The 27,953-nt window shown below is 34.9% G+C and overlaps 2 protein-coding genes across 2 annotated transcripts; one reads left to right on the top strand and one right to left on the bottom strand.

Moving 5' to 3' along the window:
- Positions 1-2,177: 2,177 nt before the first annotated feature.
- On the top strand, positions 2,178-16,147 carry Dis3 (exosome complex exonuclease RRP44-like protein Dis3). Its single transcript, XM_089700241.1, has 15 exons — positions 2,178-2,377; positions 2,529-2,857; positions 3,108-3,304; positions 3,691-3,917; positions 5,105-5,381; positions 6,158-6,328; positions 7,095-7,210; positions 7,946-8,201; positions 9,096-9,220; positions 9,789-9,956; positions 10,930-11,136; positions 11,651-11,871; positions 12,643-12,811; positions 15,260-15,400; positions 15,821-16,147. The coding sequence occupies exons 1-15, from the start codon at positions 2,324-2,326 to the stop codon at positions 16,097-16,099; spliced, it is 2,937 nt and encodes a 978-aa protein (XP_089556367.1). The 5' UTR covers positions 2,178-2,323; the 3' UTR covers positions 16,100-16,147.
- LOC149485428 (uncharacterized) lies at positions 16,136-27,953 on the bottom strand. Its single transcript, XM_089700242.1, has 9 exons — positions 27,612-27,953; positions 23,921-24,063; positions 22,569-22,712; positions 21,959-22,179; positions 20,329-20,856; positions 19,919-20,260; positions 17,596-17,836; positions 16,898-17,197; positions 16,136-16,656 (listed from the first exon to the last, which is right to left on the bottom strand). Exons 2-9 carry the CDS (start codon positions 24,030-24,032, stop codon positions 16,250-16,252), a joined length of 2,295 nt encoding a protein of 764 aa, XP_089556368.1. The 5' UTR covers positions 24,033-24,063; positions 27,612-27,953; the 3' UTR covers positions 16,136-16,249.

The following is a 27,953-nucleotide window of genomic DNA, read 5'->3' as shown; positions in this document are numbered from 1 at the left end:
GATTACTATCAAGCTAATTTTTCGTGAGTAGCTTTATTTTGATGAGATGCCCAATAATTTCATGTACGAAACTCTCGATTGTGGTAGCTTACAGAGGTAACAAGGATAAAAATTTTTGATTTGACGGTTCTCAAATATTTATTACGCGATTTGTAGGACAATATGTCTGTTGAATTATATAAGTATTAAATAAGTGAAAATAAAAAAATCAGCTGGTTAGTAATCATTTATGATGACTTCGTTATCGATACACATTGGAAAGGGGGACTCTTTGATCAAACCATAGATTTTGTAGGACAAATATTTTTTCGAGTAATTTAGATAATTATCTTGAGATTGAACAAAAAAAAACATTCAGTTAGTAATTAATATTTGAGAACCATCAAATCAAAATATTTTATCCTTGTTTTCTCTGGTAGCTACCACAATCGAGAGTTTCGTATATGAAATTATTGGGCATCTCATCAAAATAAAGCTACTCACGAAAAATTAGCTTGATAGTAATCACTTGCAAAAATGGGCGATGTATCCCGGACTAGATTTAAAAAATTCCGCACATAAAACTTGCTCGATAAAAAAAATAGCTTTGTGACTCACTCATGAAAAACACAAGTGTTTCCTCTTTGTAATAGTAGTTTAGATTGAAAATTATTAATCCTCAGAAAGTCATGACATAAATTAATACTTCAATTGCTGACATAACTACCTAGGTATTGTTTTAAAAATTTTTTATAAATATTGTAAACGCTGTTAGATTACAATCTCGCGGGATCCTATGGTTTTGAGATTGTAGGTATCTAATCCCTGACATACCTACCTACAGCTGCAGTCTGCACTAGGAATTAGGATATTGTTAATTAGCGCTCCGGGCACTATGGCACCAAAGAGGATATAATCACTACGCACATCGAAATGTGTCTAGTAAAATTTTGTTGAGATGTCTCTTTTTCGCTTACGATAATGGATCATGACATCAGCTTAGTATGACCCATACAATTTAAAACCTTATAATACACTAGCTTTCCGCCCGCGGCTTCGCCCGTGTTTTCAAAGAAAAACCCGTTCCCGTAGGATTTCCGGGATAAAACCGGGTATCCTTTCTCGGGTATCAAAATATCTCTACTTATACCAAATTTCATGCAAAATAGGTTCAGTAGTTAAGGCGTGATTGAGTAACAGACAGACAGACAGAATTACTTTCGCATTTAAAATATTAGTATGGATTAAAATATAGAAAACTGACGTAGGTATTCCAAGTTTAAAACATTACCTTTCGTTCCAATATATCGCTGTGAATCCCTTATATATATCTTAGAGCCTTCCTCGATAAATGGACTATCTAACACCTAACGAATTTTGCAAAATAGGACCAGCCGTTACTGAGTCAAACAAACTGGTCAGCTTTATAATATTAGTATAAAATAAGTCAAGAATAATCGAAAGTAGGTACTTACCGGTGGAATCTTCATTACAAAATATAGCGTAATCATAAATACATTTACTTACATACATTTTCCTAGGTATTATCGGGTCTTTGAATGGAGGTTTCTTGAAATTATACACATTGAATAATACGCATTTAATTTTACAGCAGCAAAACTAATGTTTGCCTGTTTGCCATAATTTAAATTCCTATTTTGAATACCTACATGGTAGAAAATCGCCAATAAAAGAGTCCCACGGTGAAAAAATGAACTAATTTTGACAGGTCGGCCATAGACCATAGTGTAGAAAAGACGTTGCTCTTGTTTCACAGTTGCCATACACATTATAACGTGATAACGTTTTTAAAATCGTTTTAGTCGGGTGACATGTTCAGAAACTTGTGTCACACCATAACCTCACGAGCGCGATCGCAGGTATAACGAGAGAGAGACGAACCGATCTCCCGTCTCATCTCGAGCGCTGCCACCAATAAGACGTTTTTTTTAAACAAAAATTAAATTCATTCCGAAACCTCCAATAGGCAATCAAAAGCTATTAAAATACATTTTTTAGCTCTACCTACGTATCTATCTCTTTCGTTGTGCAGAATCTATTTAAACTTGAAGTATTAATAATTATCATGGACAACAAAAACCGGTTCTTTTCCTTTTTTTCAAGTACAACACTAAAATTCGAACATAGAACATAGACTAATGACTATACATATGTCAATTGTCAATTGGTCGACCGTCGAATGTTGTGTATAATAAATTGTAATTTGTAAACATAAAGTTCGTCATGGGAATTTTATAAATATTTTAAATAAACTGATGTTATACATACTGAAACTGTAAATTACAATTAATAGAACTATAAATAGTTAATATTTTCTGAGAAGATGTGGACCACTAGAACATTTTTAACAAAAACTAAGAGGGGGAATATTCTAAAAGTGAGGTTACTTTTATAGGTTGTTTACAATATTTATACAGTACTAAAACAGTAGTTTTGTAAAACAAATGTTTTGAATGTATCACAAAATAATAATTTACGATTCATAAAATTATTATGTTTTAATACATTAACAAAAAACTCGTTTCCAGATTGTAAGAGAACATTACCTGAGGGACGATTTGCTATGTGGATCCGAAGCATGCAATGTATGTCCGCATAAAAATGACGAATATGTTTTGGATGCCAAACCAGAATCAATTTGTGCACTATTCGACTATAACCACTACATTATACTTGACACAAATGCTGTTTTACATCAAATAGATGTTCTTGAAGATGATGCGTTAAAGAATGTGATAGTTTTACAAACGGTTCTGGATGAGGTGAAACATCAAAACACTGCTATTTTCCAACGTCTTTTAGAAGTCATCGGGAACAAGAAGAGGAAATTCTTTTCATTTGTGAATGAGCATCATAAGTATGTAATCATATCAAATTTAAATATTGATAAATCAAATTGAAAATATGTCATCATATTTAAATATTGATTGATGAAAAAATTTAAGTACCTATACATTATGCAATAATGTATTTAATTATTGTAGTGTATTACAGTCATATACAAGTTATTTTCTACTAAAACAATCAGTTTCTAGAAGCAGTTTTCATACATTACCTAGAATCTCTCCCATATTATGCATACTTGATTATTAATTTCAATATTTCAGAGACACATACATTGAGCGTAATCCAGGTGAGAAGCCAAACGACAGGAACGATAGAGCAATTCGCAAGGCCGCTATGTGGTACGCTACTCATCTGTCTATCAAAGGAGTGGCTGGACAGTTCCCACAGATTGTGCTGTTGACTGACGATGAGAATAATAGGAAACTAGCACAGGAGGAAGGCATTGTTTGCTGCTCGGGTAAGAATATTTGAGATAATGAATTTTTAATGAAAAAAAATTACCTGTTTATTGAACAAATTAAATGGTAGATTTGATATTTATGGAGGTAATTTGGTCTGAAGAAATTACATAAAAGTTCATTTTCAACCTACTTAACTTGCATTCTGCAAATCCATGTAATTTGTGTAATTTGATTATCAATCTCAAGTTTTTTACATATAGTTTTTAGACTACTGATATATGTATATTTAATTTGTAGACTTGACATAACACATTTCCAATTTGAATGAGTAAATAAATAAAATACATAAATGAACCAACTGCGGTCATATGCATGGTAACAATCAGAAAAATATTAATCAAAATGTGTTTTTTACCTCTAAATTTCCAAACACGATTTACAGTAAAGGACTACATAGAAAACGTGAACGGCTTCCCTGGCCTAGTGGACAAACTGTCAAAGAATGTGATGCCCGAGAGTGTCTCCAAAGACGCCCTATATCCCGCCCACTTTACCCCGTCACAGATACACTCAGGAATACGAAATGGGAAGCTGTTTCAGGGTACTTTCTATGCGTCGAGAGATAATTTCTTGGAAGGCACAGCTTCTGTTTCTGGCTTTGAAAAACAGGTAAGGGATTTGATAGTTAGTTTTATAGCACTGTCTTACCTGTTAAATGAGAATTTTTTAAAGAATATAAAAATTCAATTCATGAGGATTCGTGCCCGCTGCTAAATTTCGAACCTGTGGCTGCGGAAAGGCAGAAAGACGCGGGTTCGAATCCCGCCTCGTCGAGGTGATATAGTTTTTTATGTAATAACTAGTGGTCCGCCCCGGCTTCGCCCGTGGTACCTACATGTTTATTATATCCTATCTCTCAAGTTGGATCAAACTGCACATGGTGTGCGAATTTTATTATAATCGGTTTAGTGGTTTAGGAGTCCATTGAGGACAAACATTGTGACACGAGATTTATATATATTAAGATATATTCATTTAAGCTATAAGTCATTTTGTAAGTAACATTGTATTAAGTCTTTGTTATAATTATTATGAAAATAGAAATTAGAAACTATGAAATAATTATATTTGTTTATTATTGTTTGTTGGCTTCTTTGGATAGCTTCCAATACAATGATAAGTGGATTTTATAATTAATCTTGGATGAAGTTATGAAAATTCGGATAGTTTTATTACAATTTGCATAATATACAACGGATAATTAAATCAATTTATTAATTCAATTAAATGAACTTTTATTGAATATGCATGAGGAAGACACTGGAAACAACTAGCTTGTTTACTATGCTGCCATATTTCTAACATAATAACAAAGAAAAGCATCTACAAGCCCTTGACAAACAGCAAAATTGCTGATATCAATTTATTTTGACACTATTTGGCTATTAGCCATGTAATAACAAAACAAAACGTGTTTTAGATTTATTAATAATTCTAATTGCACTTAGAATATAACACTTAAGACTCGCAATTTGCTCATTAGCATTAAGCATACACATTTTCCTGACTACTGCATTTCATAACAGACTGGGTAAGCCTTTTATTTATTTAACTCTTCAATATAACTCCAAACAAAGGAAATTTTGTTACAATTTTACACAAAAACACAGTATAGTTTATAAGCAACCTTATAACTTAGCAATGATTTGTTGCACAAAAATTTCAAAAGGTAACCAGCTCAATAAAATTAAATTGGAGGGTCGAAAAAGACAAAATTATAAGGTCAAAAATGATTTGTTCCAGTTTTGTCTAACTTATCTAACTTGATAAATCTCAAATAATTAATATTTCTGCAGATCTTGTTACAAGGTCACATCGGAATAAACAGAGCAATAGACGGAGACATTGTAGCAATCGAAATATTCCCCGAAGACGAGTGGAGGAAGCCAAGTGACATAGTTCTAGAGGACAAAGCCGATGATCCAGGGGATTGTTTGGACGAAGAAACGATTCTGTTGAACAGTGCAAAGTCAGCTGCGAGCGCTGATATCAGTCCAACAGGGAAGGTGGTCGGCATCATACGCAGGAAATGGAGGCAGTACTGTGGGATACTGATGCCGAGCAAGTTTCCTGGTATGTATTATAAAGTGATGTTGATATTTAGTTTTATAGCATTCAAATGCTTTATAAATATATTATATAAAAAAATGCCAAATTAAAAATAATTAGAATGCCTGCCTTACCTTTGTCTATAAGGCTCTTTTCTAGTCTTTTAAAATTTAAATTTATAAAGAGAAGGTTTTAAGGGCTGTGTAGATTCATAATTTCAGACTGTGATACAATGATAATGCTTGTGTTTGATATATTTTACTACTGTTGTGGCTAGTTATTTTTTTAGATTTGAGATAAAATTCTAAATATCGTTAAAAGTTATTGGAACAAGAAAGAAAGAAAAAATTGTGTAATGTTTATATTATAATTATTTTGATTTTATTGTACGGTATAATTTATACAGCTTACCAAATAAAATGAAAAAACAAAACAGATACATTTAAATCGTTTTTATTACTTTTTATCGCTTTCCCAAAGAATTTGGCATATTTAAAAAAAAAGTTAAAATCCATACTAATATTATAATAGCTGAAGAGTTTGTTTGTTTGAACGCGCTAATCTCAGGAACTACTGGTCCCATTAGAAAAATTCTTTCGGTGTTAGATAACCCATATATCGAGGAAAGCTATAGGCTATAATATCCTTACGCTAAGACCAACAGGAGCGGAGCCACGCGGGTGAAACAGCGAAGCGCAGCTAGTGTCAAATATTTCTGACTAATAAGTTTCGGCTAGGTAATGTTTACTTTTTTTTTACTCTATGTGATATTTTTTTTTCAAATATAATTATTTTTCCAGGCGCCACCCGTCACTTATTCAGCCCAGCAGAGCGACGTATACCGCGTGTGCGAATAGAGACGCGGCAAAGTGACGTACTGTCGTCGCAAAGGATACTCGTCGCGCTTGACTCTTGGCCCCGCAACAGCCGCTACCCGTTGGGCCACTTTGTGAGGGCCTTGGGGCCTATTGGTGAGATATTTATTTATTTATTTATTACCATGGAGGGGAATATTTCGTGTGCATATAGAGACGCGGCAAAGTGACGTACTGTCGTCGCAAAGGATACTCGTGGGCCACTTTTTGGGGGCCTTGGGGCCTATTGGTGAGTTATCTAAATTTTAATTTACTATTTGACTTTCTTATTCAGCAAATTATATATTTAACTCCTCTTGGAGAAACACGCTTACCATTGGTGAAAACAGAATGAAAATCGGTACAGCAGTTTTCGAGTTTATTGCAAACAGATAGACAGACAGGCGCGGTGGAAGGTTACATTTTGTAATATGTAGTAAATACGCTTGATACAGAAAATTACATAAACACAAAAACGATATGTACAAATGGCGCGTTCTTGGTAAATGTAGGTCTAAATAAATTAAGATATGTTTTAAATTACCTACGATTAAAATAATTGCTATTAGATTGAACGAGAAAACTTTGTACTCAGACGTCACAAATCCTCCGTATAAAGCCTAATTACAATTTTATACGGCTCTAATTAAAAAAGTAAGATAAATTAATCACTACATAGTATAAAACAAAGTCGCTTTCTCTGTCCCTATGTCCCTTTGTATGCTTAAATCTTTAAACCTACGCAACGGATTTTGATGCGGTTTTTTTAATAGATAGAGTGATTCAAGAGGAAGGTTTTAGTATATAGGTAATTTATTAGGTTTTAGACAAAGCGGGCGAATCCGCGGGCGGTAAGCTAGTTAACTATAAACATTTGTTTCAGGTGACAAGGACGCAGAAAATGAAGTGATACTCCTAGAACATGATGTACCGCACGCGAGATTCAGCGAAGCAGTACTTTCTTGCCTACCGCCCGATGATTGGACTATACCCGAAGAGGTAATTAGTTATACTATAGACACAGAATACATAATAGTAGCTAAACGCTACAGAACGGACACTCTCCGCCTCCCGCCAAAATTAAACACTTACCTCACCCCGCACGATCAGACATAAAATGGTCCACATTTTTCTACAGGGACGATACGCAACGAAGATTGACAACGTTAATCAAATTGACTTAAAGTAATTTTATTATTTTGGATTTGTGATTATCGTTTTTCGTAGATATTGTGCTGTTTACGGATGTATTTCATCAGAAAAACGCGATTTTTTTTTACGCTAGTCAGAAATGTGCCAACCATAAAGCGTTAACACACACATTTGCAGTCTCTACAGTGTGACTGTCAAAACGATAATTTTGTATGGAGTGTCCGGGGTGTGCTATAGATACACAATCATATAGAAAACCCCTTAAAAGTGTCTAGAAATGTGTTTGTCAAAATTATAGTTGAGAGAACCAAATGTTAAAGCAAAATGAAGCTTATTTGCATTGCGCTAAGGTGTATTTTTAAAACGTACCAAACGCAAACGGCTAAAATTAAGTAAATGTATATGTCAATAAATTGAACCTTATAGCAGTGGTTTAAAGTCCGAATTTACATGTACTCAATCTGATTTACAAATCAAAATAAATTTTGTTTATTATGTATATTTTGAGTAGTTGATAACTTATACTTCCTTTTTCTGTTTCTTTGTCATACATCGAAAAGTTCTATAAACGTATTTTTACAGGAAATAAAAAAGCGCGTAGACCTCCGTTCCGTGTGCGTCTGTTCCGTCGACCCGCCCGGCTGTACCGATATCGATGATGCTCTCCACGCGAGACTGCTCCCGGAGAAGACGAAAGACGGTCTACTCAAGTACGAGGTTGGCGTGCATATTGCGGACGTGACGTACTTCGTGAGACCGAATACTGCTTTGGATAAGGAAGCCGCGTCCCGGTCTACTACTGTCTACTTGGTGGGGAAGAGGATTGATATGGTGCCAGGTTGGTTTTAGTAGAATAAATAAATAAATAAATATTTCAGGACAATTTTCACACACGGCACGATTTGATCCCATAATAAGCTTTCGCTTGTGTTATGGAAATGATGATGATGAGATGATGAGATGGCTGATAAACGTACAAATATAATTTATTTTAAATAAATATACTTATATTATAGATAATTAACACCCAGACACAGAGCAAACATCTATGTTCATTACACAAATATTTGCCCCGGGTGGGAATCGATCCCACGACCTCTGGATTGGAAGGCAGGGCCACTACCAACCAAGCCAACCGGTCAGTCAAGAAGATGATTATAAATTTAGTTATTTGCGTGGTCTACTGAAAAGACGAGAGACGGTCTACTACGGTCTACTTGGTGGGTAACGGGATCGATATCCCAGGTAGGTTTTAGCAGATTATCTTTAAATATTTTGTTGTTGGGATGGTCTACTGAGAAGATGAAAGACGGTCTACTACGTTTCTTCGATTGATATGATTCTAGGTTTGTTGTAGAGTGATTTTTGGGTGGTCTACTGAGAAGACGTAAACTGTCTCTGTCGTTTTATCTCCTAAGTGCTTCACGAGACACTTTAAAATTTAAGTTTAAGGTAGGTATTTTGGTGTATTTCTTAAATAGGTAAAGTTTTAGGCTTTAGTAGAATTTCTTAAAATATGTTACCAACACATTTGTTATATTTACTATGACAATCTATTTTGACTAGATACAGCTTCAAAGATGTAACTTCTTGAATCGTCTGATATACTGATATTTTTTTTTATTGATTGATAAAATTACAAAAACACATTATTGCAAAATCCACAGACAAAGCCATAAACATTCCTTGAAGTATAAAATAACGTACATAATATAATTTGAATTATTTTCAGATCTATTAAGTTCTAACTTATGTTCTTTACGCGGCGGCGAAGAAAGACTCGCATTTTCTTGTGTTTGGGAAGTCGATGAAAACGCAAATGTGTTGACTACAAAATTCCATAAGAGTGTTATAAAGGTATGACACTCATTTTCCCTATTTTACTTTTATTATTGATAATATAAACAATATTTTGTAGTAAAAATATTAGACACCTAAAAAAAAATTACGCACACCAAGCTATATCATTTATGAGTGATATTTAGACTACTTTAAACGCAGAGTTAAAATTCACATTGTGTATAAATCTGAATTCTTAATTGATAACAAGAAGTGAGTTAAAATACATTGATATGGTACTTCACATCCATACTAATACATATTATAAATGCGAAAGTAACTCTGTGTGTCTGTCTGTTACTCAATCACGCCTAAACTACTGATCCAATTTTCATGAAATTTGGTATGGAGATATTTTGATACCCGAGAAAGGACATAGGCTACTTTTTATCCCGGGAATATGACGCAATTCCGGATATCCTACCGGAACGGGAACTATGCGGGTTTTGCTTTGACTGCGCGGGTGAAGCCGCGGGCGGAAACCTAGTAGTATATAGTTCAACATAACAATTTTTATCATACACAAACTATGTTCTTTTTTTACTAAAAATAAAAAAGCTATTTACTTAATTTAATTTTTTTCCAGTCCCGCGCAGCCATGACATACGAAGAAGCACAAATAGCAATAGACAGTTCTAGAAGTGATGAAATAGCTGAATCTTTGAGAGTACTCAATGCGTTAGCTAAGAAACTCAAACAGAAGAGATTGGACAATGGCGCTTTGTTGTTGGCCTCCCCGGAGATACGGTTTGAGGTAAGGTGTAAAGAAAATGTAATTTAAAATGATTTTTGTGTATTTCTCATACCTTGCCATAATCTTTATTAAAGTGAAACTTTTATTACATCGTCTCAAACTTTTTGGTCTGTGTAGCGCATGTCGCGTGTATCGCGGCTGCCGAGTAGGTATACCTACTCGGCAGCCGACCGACACGCGACATGCGCTACACAAAGCAGTGTTCGGAACCGTTCGAACAGTTTCACTTTTATCGTGGTTTCGAAAAACCACACAACATTTTTTTTTTTGATATTTTAAAGTTTAGAAAATTAAATCTTTATTTAAATCCAAATAACACATCAAGGTGTAAATAATTACTCAGCTTAGAATTTAATCGGACCATACAATAAAAAAGATCATAAAGGAACTTATGAGTGTTGCCACTTGCAAAGCTTTTATTATTTACATAAACTAATTATACAAGCACATGTATACACCATTATATTATCATATTTTAGAGCACTCTTATATTAGATGCGCGAACATGAAAATTCGTCAAAGTATTCGTATCGTCATTGAGAACATGACGTCATTATTATATATAAAAATTAGTTCCTTTTACGCACGGCAGGAGCGCTTTTCAAATTCCCATACAAATGCTCTCAATTGCAATCCGAATACTTTGACTATAGTTTTCGTACTCGCGCTTCTGATATTGTGATGCATAAGTGTACAATTTGTTATCTAGTTTCAGTTGTTATTGGCCGAAATTTTCAATAATAGTATGTCTAGATATTTCATTGTGTTTGATTTTACGCGAGTATTATACATTTAGATATGAAAGATTTTAATGCATTTTAAACGCGATTTATTCATTATTATTAGTTTAATGCCGACGAGCGAGCGTTGTCACGGAGAGACCGCTCCACGCTGCAAAGTGTGCGAAACGTTGAGATTATATGAATAAATCGCGTTTAAAATCTTTTTAAAAGTATGTCTTAATATCTCCCAGGTGGACTCCGAAACGCACGAACCCATGGAAGTGCAAGCGAAACGTATTTTAGACACTAATTCCATGGTAGAAGAGTTCATGTTGCTAGCAAACGTTAGTGTAGCGGAGCACATAGCGGGCGAGTTCCCGCAGAGCGCTCTGCTGCGGAGACACCCGGCACCGCCGCCGGCCAACTTCAACACTTTCCTGAAGGCTGCTGCTCAGCAAGTGAGTGTTTATAGGGAAAAAAGAAAAAATAGGGGGAAAAAAATAGAGGGGAGAATAGTGTTCAAAGCATTCTAGACACTATTTTTATGGTAAAAGAGTTCATGTTGCTGGCCAACATGATTGAAACTCAACTAATCATAGTTTTTTATTTTTGTAAAAAAATGCTTATTAATAATTGACAAAAATTGTATAACTTCTGGTGATTAGTGTTGCCCTTTACATTAATTTACCATATATGTACATTGGTTATTTTTACTACAAATTGAATGTACCAATGTCTTGCTGCAATATAAGGCTCTATATTCTCATAAACATTTTGGTCCGTAGTTAACTTTGACTGAAAATATCTCCTCTACTCAACAAAAGTCTGTAATCTATATAATAAAAAAAAATCTAAATTTTAATGTATGTGCTAAAAATTTAATTCGCCAGACACACTAAGTTATGATTTCCGTTAATACATTTATGTACTAAAAATATCGAATTCCCCACACTAAACACTGAATATTTCCAGGGTTTCGATCTCGACGTATCAACAAACAAAGCATTCTCTAAATCTCTCAACGAGGCCATAATACCAGAACGCCCATTTTTCAACACATTACTACGTATTATGGCAACCCGTTGCATGCAGCAAGCGGTTTACTTCTCTAGTGGGAGTATAGCACAAGAGGAGTTCTATCATTATGGGCTTGCGTGTCCTATTTATACGCATTTTACGTCGCCGATTCGTAGGTGAGTGAATGTACACTCTATTTTTAATAGTTTTAAATGCGAATTTAGAAGTCTTCAGTACTTTTGAGATTGCAGGCGCTATTTATACGCACTTTACGTCGTTGATACGTAGGTGAGATGTAATTTAATTTTTATATCTACCTCTTTTTGCAGGTTTAAGAGCGAATTTCCTATATGAAATCCTCAAGAAATATTCATATAATATGTAATGTGAAAAAATAATCATATTGCAAAATTTCAAATTTCAAGTTTCTAAACCTGAAATTGTGCAAAGTTTTGCGTATGCATAGGTCGGGCAGTTATTAAGTTAGTGTAGTAGTTAGAGACACTACCACAAATAGTAAAAAAATATAACAAGTAATTAAATATTTACACTTTTAGTAAAAATAAGTTACTGAATATTGGATTTAATTTTAACTATTAGATGATTTGCTTGAATGGCGGCAAAGAGAACAAATGTATTTTTTTACAAATTGTCATTAACTTAACCATACAATACAAAATGACCGCCTCCTTGGTACAGTGGTTGACGCGTAAGCGTAGAATCGAGGGGTCCTGGGTTCGATTCCCGGTGGAGACGAAGAAAAAAAATGTCTCGGTCTGGCAGGACACAGAAGGCTGATCACCTACTTGTCTCTAAAGAAAATCGATCAGTGAAACAGATGTATGAATAATGCATCTGCCCTTTACCCCACTAGGGGACACGGGACATCACTCACACAATACAAAATATGAATTTAACCAGAGCCCTCCAAAACTATTCCCTTCCAGATACGCAGATGTGATAGTACACCGTCTGCTAGCGGCCTGTATCGGCGCGGATTCCACACACGCGTCCATATTGGACACAAAGTACGCGATCTCTTTGTGCGAGAACCTGAACTACCGGCACCGACAGGCGCAGTACGCGGGACGGGCGTCCGTCGCTCTTAACACACATGTGGGTAGTTTGGAATTTTGTTTTGAATATTTATTTGGGACTAGATTTCCACCCGCAGCTTCGCCCGCGCAGTCAAAGATAAACCCGCATAGTTCCCGTTCCCGTGGGATTTCCGGGATAAAACCTATCCTATGTGTTAATCCAAGTTACCCTCTATATGTGTGCTAAATTTCATTGTAATCGGTTCAGTAGTTTTTACGTGAAAGAGTAACAAACATCCATACATCCATACTTACAAACTTTCGCCTTTATAATAGTAGTAGGATAATATGCTTTTTTTCGTTTGTAAAACTATTACGTTATAATAGTTACGTTATTGTTGTTGAGAACCTTTAATTGGCTTTATGTGTTTATCTTTAACTGCTGCATATCTCTTGTTTGTAAAAGCTGTTGGTTAAAGCAGTAAAATAAATAAATAAATAATGAGCATGTGAGCATGATACACTGGCGGCGGAACACCCTATATATAATATACTAGCTTTCTACCCGCGGCTTCGACCGCGCAGTCAAAGAGAAACCCGCATAGTTCCCGTTCCCGTGGGATTTCCGGGATAAAACCTATCCTATTTCCCGGGATAAAAAGTAGCCTATGTCCTTTCTCGGGTATCAAAATTTCTCTATACCAAATTTCATGCAAATTGGTTCAGTAGTTAAGGCGTGATTGAGTAACAGACAGACAGACAGAGTTACTTTCGCATTTATAATATTAGTATGGATTTTTGTTGACTGCCTCCTTGGTACAGTGATTGACGCGTGAGCGTAGCACCGAGGGGTCCTGGCTTCGATTCCGGTAGAGACGAAGAAAAAAAAAATGTCTCGGTCTGGTAGGACACAGAAGGCTGATCACCTACTTGTCCCTATAGAAAATCGGTCAGTGATATAATATAATGCCCTGCCCCTGCTAAGGGGACACGAGACTTCACTTCACTTAATATTTTTGTGGATGAATAGTTGTCAATGTAGTTGTCACTATTTCCTGTCAGGACGTGCTTAGCTGTCGAATTCTATAAAATGCCGCTTTCATTTGACTCGTGGACCATTCGTCCGGATCGTGCCTAGGGGCTCGGACGTTGTTTATACGACGTTTGACCCGACTATCCTCACTTTGTTAATAGTCGTTGACTTGCTATGAATTGTTATCAACTGTCTACATCAATTAGGTAGTTGTGCAGAATCTCAGTACATTTTTATTACATTCAAATTAATTAACCCAGCGCCACGTGTGTACATTTCTAAAAATACATTATTGTTCCGGATAATATATTTTTTTTCATATGCAAAACTATTAAGTTCTCATGAGCATGGTACACTGACGGCGGAACACCCGCTATATACTAGAGACATATAAACATCGGTCGAGTAGTGTTAATTCATCACTTCACTACATAGTATAAAACAAAGTCGCTTTCTCTGTCCTTATGTCCCTATGTATGCTTAAATCTTTAAAACTACGCAACGGATTTTGATGCGGCTTTTTTAATAGATAGAGTGATTCAAGAGGAAGGTTTTAGTATACCTATAATTTATTATAGGTTTAATACAAAGCGGGCGAAGCCGCGGGCAAGAAGCTAGTATGTAATAAAAAACACTATTTAAAAATATGACTACAACATTTTGGTTTTAAATCAAGTTACAGCAGGTTTTTCTATTCCAGTATTTTGTCGAAAATATCAGTTTTGCATTCACATACACATTTTAATTGTGTGTTTAAAATGTCGTTAAATGTTGACAAAGCAGCTCACTAGAACCAAAGAAATTGTCTCATAATCCTAAAATATGCGAAAGTAACTCTGTCTGCCTTCACGCTTCAACCACTGAACCGATTTAGATAAAATTGGATACAGTGATAGCTTGAGACCTAAGAAATGACATAGGATAGGTTTTATACCGGAAATAGAGTTGGAACGTGAAATAAGAGGGTTTCTCTTTGACTACGCGGGCAAAGCCGCGAGCGAAAAGCTAGTAATATTATATTACGTCAAAAATGAATGCGGCGGGATTCCCTTTACGCAAAGCGTCATAAAGTATGACATTGTGTGAAGGAGATGTTTGGGTCATTCGTGTCAGAATCGTTACAATTATAATAGATATTAAATAAATAAATAAACATTAGAAGGCACGTACATCTTGTATTGGTACTTCTGACATTATTTTATACATTTTTTTATACATTGAAACTATCTTATAGGTAGTCAGTTTGTAAATTGTAAAAGGGTGAAATTGTTATACATTCAAAATAACAGTGTCTTTTACTTTTCAAAGTGTATTTAATATGCATACTTTGAAAAGTGGCCTTTTACAAGTTGTAGCGAAAAGGCGACAGCAGGCATTTGCTATAATATATCTAAAATATGAAATCATATCATATTTGCCAGATGCCATTTAAATTTCACTCTTCACCTTGTTTATTAACAAAAACAATGTGATTTTAATGCGTTTTTTTTACAGATTCTCTTCAAAAATCGTATTGAGATTGAATCAGCGGTAGTATTGGCGGTGAAACGTAACGCTTTACAAGTGTTGATCCCGAAGTACGGTCTGGAAGGGCCTTTATATCTGCCCTCCGATAAATTTGTTTATAATGAAGAGGTAGCTATATTTTTTAAATATTTTTTTTCTATTGAGGGCTTTGTTGAGGGACTTAACGATAGGATAGGATATTTTATGGTAAATAAGCAAGCAATTTTTTGTGTCATGTTCACTGTTTGTATTGTGAATTTTGATTTGTTATGTTTAAAAGACTAAAAAAGGTACTTAGAAGGAATTTTTAATTACGGCCTAGTAATTTGAATTTTGAATTTGAATTTGAATTTGTGTTCAAAACTCAGCGGTTAGAATAATAGTGCTACAGCAAGAAGTCTAGAGCTCGACTCCCTTTGGTGACTAGTAAAAAATTATTGCTTGTGTTGTCAAATATTATGTTTGATTCTTAAGTAAAATACGTTTCATTCTTACAGTTTGTTATTAAATTTTATCAATCGTTACTTTAACTACACTGTTATTTTACAGGAACACGTTCAAATATGCAATGGAGTTGTATTACGAACATTTGACGAAATAGTTGTGCGTTTGAGTCTAGACAGTTCGAACTTACAGCACAGGAAATTAGTTTTCCAATTAGTAAAACCCTCCATACCCGGCTTTAGTTACGTAGAAGATAAAGATATGGACGTTCAAATCATAGACAAGACAGAAGTCATAGAGATTGTGGATACCACAGACAAACAATCGAAGAAACGCAAAGACGCGCCAGAAGGAAAGGGCAAGAAAAAGAAATCGAAGCAATAATTACTTTTGTAACGCTTTAAGGTTAATAAAAGACGATTTAAAATAAAACTTTTATTTTTCATTGAAAATACAATATAACAACATAGATACAAACTTAAATAACAGTCTAAACCGAAGTCACAATGGTACAATCCTAATTAAAATTAACTCTTATTCATTTGTAAAACTATGCCTTCTTATCGGCGGTGGACTATCTGCTAAAGTTGTAGGCGGCATTAAAGTTCCTTGACTAGTTTCAACTTCCTGTGATTCGTCTATACCGCTTTCTATCTCTGGTTCAGGTTCTATAATCTCTGGTATATGAACAGTCTTTGGTATGAATTCTCTTGTCTCTGGTACTTGACTAGTGCTCGGTTCTATCTGTTGTATAGTCTGTGGTATTGTGACTTGAGCTTGCGCGGCAATTCGAGCGATTTGTTGATCGATTTTGTTGACTAGTTGTTCGATTGCTGTCGGCCATCTTGATGTGGGTATCGTGTGTGAGGGCGTGAGACGAGCGTCGGCCATTACGGTTAAGCGAACCGTGTCGGCGTATTGAATTACTGTTAGCGACATACCTGAAAAAAGAGGAATGTTGTTTCTTAAATTGTAAAAAGTGTAAGAATTGAAATTACCTTACTTAATGAAGGAAGTAGTACACATTACTTAATATTCAAAAAGTTATAATTTATTCTGCATAAAAGACGCTTTTAATGAATAAACAAATATATTTTAGAAGTAAATTTTTTCGCTGAACTTAATTATTTTATGACCAAATTTCTCCAAAGCATATTTAATGACAATTTTACAAAAACTTACTTATATTAGCTTGAGGCGGTCTCCAATACATAACAGCATCTACTTCTTGTCCCCACAACGTTTTCCGTTGCCTCGAGTCCAATGGGGCATTTATTTCGGCGTACGACACCGCATATCTCCTGGATAGTGCATTAAGAGTCAGTCTAGCGAAGGGCGAAGGCACGGAGCGTGTTAGGGCTCCGCAGCGGGCCTGGGCAGCCCACGCGCCGGCTAAGGCAACTTGTCTGTTACATGCTTCATCTACAACGGATGCTATTCGACGTGGTGTGGCACCAACGGGTAGAGATAGACAGACCATTCCTGGAAATATGAGGAGGGATATTTAATTGTTATTTATTTATTACTAGCTTACCGCCCGCGGCTTCGCCCGCTTTGTCTAAAACCTAATAAATTATATACTAAAACCTTCCTCTTGAATCAATCTATCTATTAAAAAAAACACATCAAAATCCGTTGCGTAGTTTTAAAGATTTAAGCATACAAAGGGACATAGGGACAGAGAAAGCGACTTTGTTGTAAAATTAATGAATCGTTAAGTTAAAGATTAGACATTTCAATATTGCTAACCAAAATCATCGTGTAATCTTTCTAATGTGAAACTATGGCCAAGACTTTTTTTGTCTCTTCTAACAGAACGTCACAGTATATTAGACAAATATTTTATCAATGATATCATTGTTTTAATCATAACACCTTACCTCCAGTTTTAGATTTCTTATAGTTCTTCCCATTGCCTTCAGCAAAAGTAAATAGAAAATCTTCGCAAGCGGCTCTTGCAGTGACTAGAACAGAATCAGGTGTAGCACATTGGGACTGTTCGAAGAAAGCTCGCAGAGCCTCGGTGGCTGCGAATAATGCTATATCTGTAGATGATACTCCGAGAGCTCGGGCCGCTCTGTCTATGTTCGCTCGAGGGACTGGTCTGGACCATGAGGTTACCTGAAAGTAAGATAGAATTAACTGATTATAATAATACAAATTTATAATTTTCCAATTTATTTTAATGAAAACAACTACTGCTCATTGTACACTATATTAAAGGCTTTATATTTGTTGCGTTTAAATCGTTTGATATTAAATCATTTATTCAATCAATTACTTGACCTAACATTAGAACTAAATACATCTTAATATATACACTGGTCATCAAAAAAATCGACCCACCTACACTATGTTTGCTATTTATCGATTATTTCACAAATAAGTCGTCTTATATTGTTGTATTTTGTTGTAAGGGTCTGATAACATGCTAATCATTATGTTTGTCGTAAATTTTACTGCACTTAATGATTCTTAACAAATTTTTATACAGAAATACTGTACAGTGTTGATTTGACGGTTTACGGCGGGACAAATTATGCCCGTGTTCCCAGATCAAAAATGACTTTTTTCGGGATCTCTTATTCATAACGTTAAGTTTAATAATTGATGCTGTAGTTTTGATAAATTTTGTCTCAAAATAATGGATACTACTGTAGCTGAGGGGGCCCAAACTGTGGCTCTACTAAAACAGGGGTTATGTCAACTAGCTGTGGCTAAAAACTAAAATCTGAGCTGTTTTGCAGTTCGATGAGTTTACCAAAGGTTTCTAGAGACTGGGCAGTATCGATGAAAATATTGATCTGCAAGAAATAGGGCGGCACCTCAAAGGGACGACCCCTAGATAATGAAATCAACTCTACAAAATCGACATCTGTCTGGTGTAGATCTCTAGTGACGCCTGCGTGAAGATAAGGAGGTGGGTATAAATGACAGAACTGTTAGAAGAAGACTTAAGGAGTAGAACCTAAGACCACACAAGCCAGAAACATGGCCACAATCAGCCACAGCTCATCGACAAACCAGACTTCAATTGACTCGAAATCACGTAAACTGGACTATAGGCCAATGGGAGTGAGTACTTTTGAGTGACAAGATGCAAATAACTTTATATGGTGCTGATAGACGTCTTTATGTCATGCGATGACCAGATGAACGATTTGTTCAGTGCTAGGTAGGAGAAACGGTCGATTATGATGGAGGCTCTGTAAAGTTCTAGAGTGGCATTTCTTTGACAAGGCGCACGGAGCTTGACGATAAAAAGATGCTCATTGAATGCTGTTCAATACATTACCGAGGTTTTGGACTATTATATGGTGTAATATGCCGGCTGTATCTGCAAAAACTTTGAGTCTATGCATGATAATGCTCGGAAACACGTAGAGCGAATCGTGATCCAGTATTTAGAAGAGGTCCGCATTAGAGTTACACTCTGGTTAGCAAAAAGTCTCGATTTTAAACCTACAGAGCACATGTGGGACAGTTAAAAAATAAAGCTTAGAGCTCGTAATTCAGCCCCTACAACAATAGGAGACCTGAAAACCGCCATGAGGGAAGAATGATAACGAATTCCTCAAGAGACCATCAAAATCTTGATTATTTCTTTAAAATGGTGAACGCAGGCTATCATTCCAGAAAGAAGAGAAAGTACTGAGTATAAATTCGAAGGAATCGTGATCATAAGTTTCATGATTACAAAATAAACTGCATTTGAAATTAAATAAAGAAAAAGCTGAAAATTGAGGATTTTGAACTTTATTCGAAATTGACATTTTTTTTTATTATGTTAATGATTTTATGTGTTTATATTCGTGTAAATATGCATGTTTAATTAATCGGTTCAGTTTCCAAACAATTTTTTTCTTTAGTTTGTGAGAAAACCGCAATTTTCCGTAAAAATGCAGGTGGGTCGATTTTTTTGATGACCAGTGTATAAATCTCGTGTCACAATGTTTGTCCTCAATGGACTCCTAAACCACTTAACCGATTATAATAAAATTCGCACACCATGTGCAGTTCGATCCAACTTGAGAGATAGGATAGTTTAAACATGTAGGTACCACGGGCAAAGCCGGGGCGGACCGCTAGTATACTAATAGGTTTGTAGAAATTAACATGTCAAATATGCTGTAATTTTTTTCATCTCAAATGTATGACTTTATGATTGTGTTATTTTATTTTCTATAACAGACAATATCTCACCTTCCTTCCACACAACGATATAGTTTGCAACAAATGCCGCTTTCCATCGTCAGCTCCAATGGTATCAGTCCATAACTTTCGAGGAGCCCTGTACGCTTCTACCGTGCCCCTGATTGTTTCACCCACAGCTTTGACAAACAGTTGAATCAAATCTCCATACTTCCAAGTCAACGTATGGGTTTGACGAACTTGTCCTGTATTTTTCAACTCATTGAGAGCCAGGATTTCATCCCGCATTCTAAAGGGTAGCGTTACAAAAATTTTCGTAGTTGTCAATGCTGCATCTATCATTCTTCTTGGCCACTTCCGAGGGTCCACTGTTACAAGAGGTGAAATAATTATCTGTAATTACAAAACTGAAATCAATGCAAGAATAATTTGTATATTTTAAAGAAGAATTTGTCGCATACCTTTGCTAAAGTTAAGTTCCTTCGTTTGCATTCTTTTTGCACGGTTAGAACGAATTTAGCTGCCGACAAGTCGGCTGGGCCGTTTCTTTCTTGAAATCTCTTTTTGGAAATTTCTCTTAACGCGCTAACTACTGATATAGAGACTAATCCAGCAACATGGAATGCTCCAGGTAATGATTTCAAGGCTCGAGGGCTTTCTACCGGATCATATTCACAAATGAACTCATTCCATATATTTGATAGGCTCTCATTTAACTTGGACCATAATTCTGGAATAGCGGACGGTGTTGGAAATAGTTGTGCTAGCGGACTCAAGTGTCTGATATCACGGTCTAGAGATCGATTTGGCAGTTGTTCCATAAGGAGAAAATCTCCAATGTTAAGTGAGTTTTTCCCAGTGAGCAGTAAATGGTGAGCTCTTATTAATATGTAATACTTTGGCTCTGTTGATACACATGGAATTATTATATACTGCCAAGGAGGATGATCACTCGGAAAATATTTTGATATTATATCGCTGATATAATCCTGGAATGAACCCAAATAACAAGTTAGTAATTTTCCTTCGAAATTAAAAGAACAATGTTATAAATTTATAAAGAATAGAAAAAATTCGATCACGAGGCGGGACTCGAACCCGCATCCTTCGCGCCATTCCGGGGCGGATGCCTAACCAACTCAGCCACTCGTGACCCGCCAGAGCAATCGAATTTATTCTATTCTTTCAGTTTTATGTGTCTGAAGGGACACACCGCGCGCCATCTATTGAGATGATTAACAACCATTTCAACCAATATGAAGCACTTTTCAGTGAATACAATATTGTAACGATGGAACACGACCTTTGTTGTTGAAATTATATTTTTGGTTTTTATGGCATTCAAATGCTTTATAAATATAAATTTATAAAGAATAGAAAAAATTCGATCACGAGGCGGGACTCGAACCCGCATCCTTCGCGCCATTCCGGGGCGGATGCCTAACCAACTCAGCCACTCGTGACCCGCCAGAGCAATCGAATTTATTCTATTCTTTCAGTTTTATGTGTCTGAAGGGACACACCGCGCGCCATCTATTGAGATGATTAACAACCATTTCAACCAATATGAAGCACTTTTCAGTGAATACAATATTGTAACGATGGAACACGACCTTTGTTGTTGAAATTATATTTTTGGTTTTTATGGCATTCAAATGCTTTATAAATATAAATTTATAAAGAATAGAAAAAATTCGATCACGAGGCGGGACTCGAACCCGCATCCTTCGCGCCATTCCGGGGCGGATGCCTGACCAACTCCGCCACTCGTGACCCGCCAGAGCAATCGAATTTATTCTATTCTTTCAGTTTTATGTGTCTGAAGGGACACACCGCGCGCCATCTATTGAGATGATTAACAACCATTTCAAAAATTTATATTTATAAAGCATTTGAATGCCATAAAAACCAAAAATATAATTTCAAGAACAATGTTATTTAAATAGGTTAACGTTGTGTTTTAATTATGTGTTAATTTTAATAGGTTAACCTTTATTGTGACTTTGGTAAATTTTAGACTAAATATTAGGTATGGATATATTATATACTTAGATAGTATGGATGGATAGTTTATGAACTAAATATACCAACCTGTATATTAGTATCTGTAACTGGTCTCCCTCTATAAATTGCATTAGCTACTAGTACATGATTATCAGGTCTAAAAGGTACGTGTTTGTCCCAGGCATAGTTGCCCCAACAAGACACTAAGAGTTGCCGCAGGCGCGGGAACATGAGATCACCATTTTGATTCCTTCTATCAATAACGTATTGATATAATTGGAGTTTAATATCATCTATATTGGGAGTACCTGTAATGTGAATAATAAAAAATAATAATATCGATTAGAAAATAATAATACAGTGATGGTTTTTAAAATATTCGTGCTACGAGCTATGTAAATGCCTAAAGGCTAAATGGTTGAAGTTGTAGCCATTAGTTTATTACAGAGGTGCCCAGATGAAGGGCATTGAAGAGTAGAGACCAAATTTCTCAAAATTTTCTACCATTATATTTTTACATTGAAAGTCAAAGCGTGATCCATGGATGAATGAGTCCATTGGACACACAGTAAAAATTTATTGTTCTTAAATCACCTGTTATATAAACAGTCATCGTCAATTACTGGGTGTTCCATACAATTACGAAACAGTACGAAATTAGGGCAATAATTATATTTTTATACCTTCAAATATTTACCTTTAACGCATAACAGAACATTGATAATTCCCTGGTTCCTGTGAGTGTCCAGTAAGGAGCGGACTGTATCTGTTCTTATAAATTCCAAGCTTGGATATTTGCTGGCAAGTAACTTTAACCATAAGTGCTTGCTTATTCTAACAACTGTAAAATTAATAACATTAGTTTTATGCGTTTGGAATTAATTGTTGCGAATAATCTTCCCGGTTTTCTAATAAAATTAAGAAAATTGTTAGGTAAGTATTTAAAAAATTTTGAATGTTATTTTATTGACAGCTTACAGCTTTAAAAATTAAAATACTAAAGAAATATCGATTGTAAACTAAAGTATAGATCAAACCTTATTCTAAAATATGCTAATTTCATCACCGCTACACCGGCATCGAAATTATTTTATTATTTACGGAAATTAATTATCGATATCGATAGGCAAATTGTTTCCATTCGAAATCGTTCAATGATACTTAATCGGCGAGACCATTGACCTTTCAAATTATCAACATAAATCGCTATCTTTGTCTGTTCCTATGCAAATAAATATAAAAAAATAAAAACAAGTGTGATATTATTGCTGAAATTCACTTAACATATTATTTATTACATAATGGCAAAGTAGAAAAATTATTCACGCGCCATTTTTGGGCTTACATACAAATAAGAAAAAACATTTATTTAATAGATAACTATACACGTAAGAATTATTGAAATACAAAATAACATATAAAAACTTAAAACTAAACCATGTATAAAATGGAATGTCCACTCAGTGATATGAGAATCTAATCACATTTGTGCTTAGATCATTAAGTAACATTTGTGTGACTTTAGATTCTCCACTGATTTTCAGTGGACACTACATTGACCTTCTGACAAATCTATACTAATACTAGCGGTCCGCCCCGGCTTCGCCCGTGGTACATATGAAAAATAGATGTTGGCCGATTCTCAGACTTACCCGATATGCACAGAAAATTTCATGAGAATCGGTCCACCCGTTTCGGAGGAGTATGCAGACTAACATTGTGACACGAGAATTTTATATATAAGATTACCTATAAAGCTAAAGAGTTTGTTTGAACGCGTTTATCTCAGGAACTACTGGTCCGATTTAAAAAATTCTTTCGGTGTTAGATAGCCCATTCATCGAGGAAGGCTATAGACATATTATATCATCACGCTAAGACCAACAGTAGCGGAGCCACGCGCGTGAAACCGCGGAGCGCAGCTAGTAAATTATGTAAGTACATGTTAACAGTGTAAATTAAACCGCAAACTACATAATTAATTGTCAACAAATAATCAGTAAAACATTAATTTTAGTAATATATTGTTTGAAATGATTAATAACTTACCAACATACGATAATGCGAGTGCAGGCAGAGCAGACACGGCAATCCAGAAAGCACAATATGTATAGAATACCTCTCTCAATCTTGATCTGAAACTGAGCGGCTGTCTCCTCATTTTTACGTAAGTATTTAAACTGGAGATATCCCTGGAGAATATCTTATACCTGAAAAACATAAATTAGTGAAATTAACTGTTTTTAGAATAAAGCGTTGCATTAAAATTGTAAAATATTGCGGTTTAGTTAAATTGATTATTTTAGAGATTTCTCCACTATGTTATCAGAAATTAGTGGACACCAAATTAAGTCAATAATATTTACTAAGGTCGACTGATGTTTATTTTACTTAGAAATGTTTAAAGGAGATAATATGATCGAATTCAAACAAACATATTATTTTCTACAGAATAAACTATTTTCGTACACCTTTAAATAATTTTAATCCAACAAAAAAATAGATGAATATGTTTTTATAATTAAAAATTTTATTTTATTTTAATATATTAACTACTTATAGGTGTTAAATAAAGTAACACATTGATCAGCGAAATAGAGCAACTGGCTATTATAATAAAATACTTAAAGCTAGTGGAAGTGGTTACTTTCTCTTAAGTTTTGAGTTAAATCGATAGCTCTCTCCATTTACATACCGTCTCTCAAAATCAATGCTACGAAATACATTAAAAATCGAAATGCAGAACGTTTTAATCCGCACTTTACGTAAATACATGATTACAATAGGAAATATATTGTAAAACTGTGATTAGAGTTTAAATTAAAATGCAAATTATACCTATATCTATCTATTAGGGCCGATTTTTCAAACTTTAGGTAAGCTTAAACTTATCCGTCCAATAAAGTAATAAATAATCTTATAAAAGGGTCACCTGTAATTTGTAAAATATCAGAAGGGATATAAGAACAAATTTTTAAGATTGTTAAAAACTATTCGAAGTTGGTGTCACTGTTTTGGTGGCTTACATTTCCAGAATATTATGTTGGTATGGCAATAGTAACTAATAGTAACTGCAAGTGCATACCTACTGCAAGGTGAAAAGGGTATCGTGGTAGAAATTAGAACACGTCTGTCGAATGAGAAGTACCTTTATGATTTATTTTGACTGATTTATAGGTTTCCAATAACAAGCAATTAAACAAAATTACAATATATAGTCATCTCTGCATGCTTGTATTATAAAATGATTATAATGTTAAACGTTTTTATATAACCTACTAGTTTATCTAGTATTATCTTATTATAAAACAACTATCATGCCCCATTTAGTTTTACTATTAGAGATAACATCAATTCTATCTTTATTTGATAATAAGAGCGCGCTGGTGACCTTTAACAATATACCCTGAAATCATCAATGCATCATATACTTAGGTCATGATTAACGTCACTTTGAAGTCTTGTTAATATCTACGTCAAAGGATTTATTTATTTTAAAGGGATATAATCAATGGTCCGGGAGCCAGCAGCAGATTTTATGACCAAGTTCCTCTCAAGCGGTAATTAGTAAAATGCATCAAAGTATAGTATTATGAAGCCTCGTGAACGTCAGCTGGAGCTCGGTTGGGGGGAAGAGCGGTTGTAGCCTCCCGTATCAGCTGACGGTTTTTCCACCAAGATACAGCCAGCTGACATATATATTTATCCACAGTTACATATAAGCTATCATCAGGTAAATTTTTGTTTGAGAGGAAATAACGGAAAATAATTTTTTCTTTAAATTTAACTTTCATGTTCGAGACACCAGCTGACGTATAATACACCATGTTGTAACCAGCTGACTATTTTTTTTCGTTGAGATATTGGGTTAGCTACAATTTGACAAATTTTTAGCTGAGAGGAAATGAATGAATGAATGTATTTTTTTTCCTATGTGCGTGGGAGGCTACAACCGCTCACCCCCCCAACCGAGCGCCAGCTGACGTTCACGAGGCTTTATAATACTATACTCTCATGCGTCTGACGAATTATCTCTTGAGAGGAAATAGTTTACCAAATTTGCACCTGGCTCCCTAACCACAAGGATATAATTAATAGTCTAGGAGAGTCACGAAGTTAAGTGAAAGAAAGACAATCAACTAATTTTACCTATGATTCTGCGTCCAGTAACAATTTTTATTTGGGGTCACGAGCCGTCCTTATTTCGCCAAATATTATACCTACATATGTTTTATACACGCATTTTGTTTATGATATAACTAAACTGCATACTTCTTCAAAATTTCAGCGTTCATGTGTTTTTAACGTGTTTGTTTATTTTGTTAGAATAATTTAAGAATCGGAAAATAATCATCCTTTTCTATAATATTCAAGCAATCAATAAACGGAGTTTATACTTACACGTTCTTAAATGCCGTAGTTACTTATAATTTTTTATTTTTATAATTACCTATGTTGCGATACGTAATAAAAATTACCTATAGGTTTCACTGAATTCATTAAAGATGGCCTTTTAATTTAGTGTTAATGATTCTCCTTTATTTTTTTATATATAAAAATGTAAAGATTAAAACAAGCGACGAAATAACTAGGGATGTAACGATACCGATACCGATATATCGGCCGATATATCGGCAAGCCGATATATCGGTATCGCCGATAATAAATCAACCGATACCGATATTTTTTTATTAAATTGTTTCTTTTCTTTTATGTTTTTGCATTGTATTCATTCATATTGTTTTATTTCTGTTTCTGTAATAGTGTTAAGGAAGAGCGGAACCTCCTGACACAAGCATTTTATTTGCTTACTAGGAGTGTTCCAATCACAAATTTGTTTATGTAAAGGAAAGAAATAAATAATTTTGAATTTTTTTAATTTTTAACGTGATAACGTTTTTAAAATCGTTTTAGTCGGGTGACATGTTCATAAACTTGTGTCACACCAAAACCTCACGAGCGCGATCGCAGGTATAACGAGAGAGAGACGGACCGATCTCCCGTTTCATCTCGAGCGCTGCCACTGCATTATGTTATCACGTAAACATCTCGATCGTAAACCTACTTTATAAACAACTAATTTTTTTGATATCAAATAATTCAAAAATCCGCGCCCAATGAACGATGCGGGAGGCCGCCCGCGCGTGCGCACTTTGTTTTCTGAAAAAACTCTACCAATATTAGCTTAAACTTTTATTAGGTACTGATTGTATGTGTATTACTTAAAGTTTAACTGACTTCGTAAAATAATAATACTAAAATAAATGGTTTTGTTGTTTTTTGATTTGGAATTTTTATTTAAAAGAATACGATTAACAGTTGTCTCTGTTAAATGTTGGTAACTTTTTATGCATAATTCACTATTTATTTTTCTACCAAGCCATCGATATCGGTATCGGTATCGGTATCGCCGATACATTACTACAAATATCGGTATCGGTATCGTATCGGCAAAATCATGTATCGTTACATCCCTAGAAATAACATACAAAAATTGACCCAATTAACGAAGTCAATATTTAAATTAGTAGTTGCATATTTTATCCCTAAAGCCTTATAAGATGCGTAACTTCACCAACAAAAATATTATACATGAGGATTAGACGATTTAGAATATTTTTATACGAACGAAAATAATTGTTACGATAACCTTTATAATACTTTTGATATTAACCGATGTATGTTGTAATAAATGAAAAGTTTACACGATTAAAACTGAAAAAAATATTTATAAAAAAACTTACTGTAAACACAACACAATAAACCCACTGCTTACACAATGTTTTCACAAAACAAATTATTCAGAGTGTGTCGTGAAGCAACCGCGGTCGACTGTGTACCAAGTCGCTTGTGGGTGTCGACTGTAGACTGGCCACTGCTTATCACCGCTTTGTCCAAGGTTCAAGAACGGCGGTTATTAATAAATGAACGTGGAAAGCATGTTTACTATGTTGATACGGTTTCGTTTACTTGTGGGTAGTTTTTCTTAGCTACTGTAGCTGAAGAGAAGCTGCTCGGCTCGAGTAGGTAGGTAGGAGTAGGTAATCTTAGGAATTTGTGGTCCAAATTAAAAAAATGTTTT

Source organism: Colias philodice, chromosome 10, assembly GCF_061535455.1.
Source record: "Colias philodice isolate Cphi_HAF_F1 chromosome 10, ilColPhil1 Martin Lab GWU primary, whole genome shotgun sequence".
In the NCBI taxonomy this organism is placed as follows: Eukaryota; Metazoa; Arthropoda; class Insecta; order Lepidoptera; family Pieridae; genus Colias; species Colias philodice.
The sequence above is the reverse complement of the archived record's forward strand: the minus strand, read 5'-3'. Positions and strand labels throughout refer to the sequence as shown.

Excerpts from the sequence above, each read along its gene's own strand:
- Dis3 (XM_089700241.1), top strand. The coding sequence starts at position 2,324 with ATGTGGACCACTAGAACATTTTTAACAAAAACTAAGAGGGGGAATATT. Across the intron at positions 2,378-2,528 it reads AGAGGGGGAATATTCTAAAA|ATTGTAAGAGAACATTACCT; the intron begins GTGAGGTTACTT and ends ACTCGTTTCCAG. Across the intron at positions 5,382-6,157 it reads GATGCCGAGCAAGTTTCCTG|GCGCCACCCGTCACTTATTC; the intron begins GTATGTATTATA and ends TTATTTTTCCAG.
- LOC149485428 (XM_089700242.1), bottom strand. The coding sequence starts at position 24,032 with ATGAGGAGACAGCCGCTCAGTTTCAGATCAAGATTGAGAGAGGTATTC. Across the intron at positions 20,261-20,328 it reads GGAACTTAACTTTAGCAAAG|ATAATTATTTCACCTCTTGT; the intron begins GTATGCGACAAA and ends TTGTAATTACAG. Across the intron at positions 17,837-19,918 it reads TATCGTTGTGTGGAAGGAAG|GTAACCTCATGGTCCAGACC; the intron begins GTGAGATATTGT and ends TCTTACTTTCAG.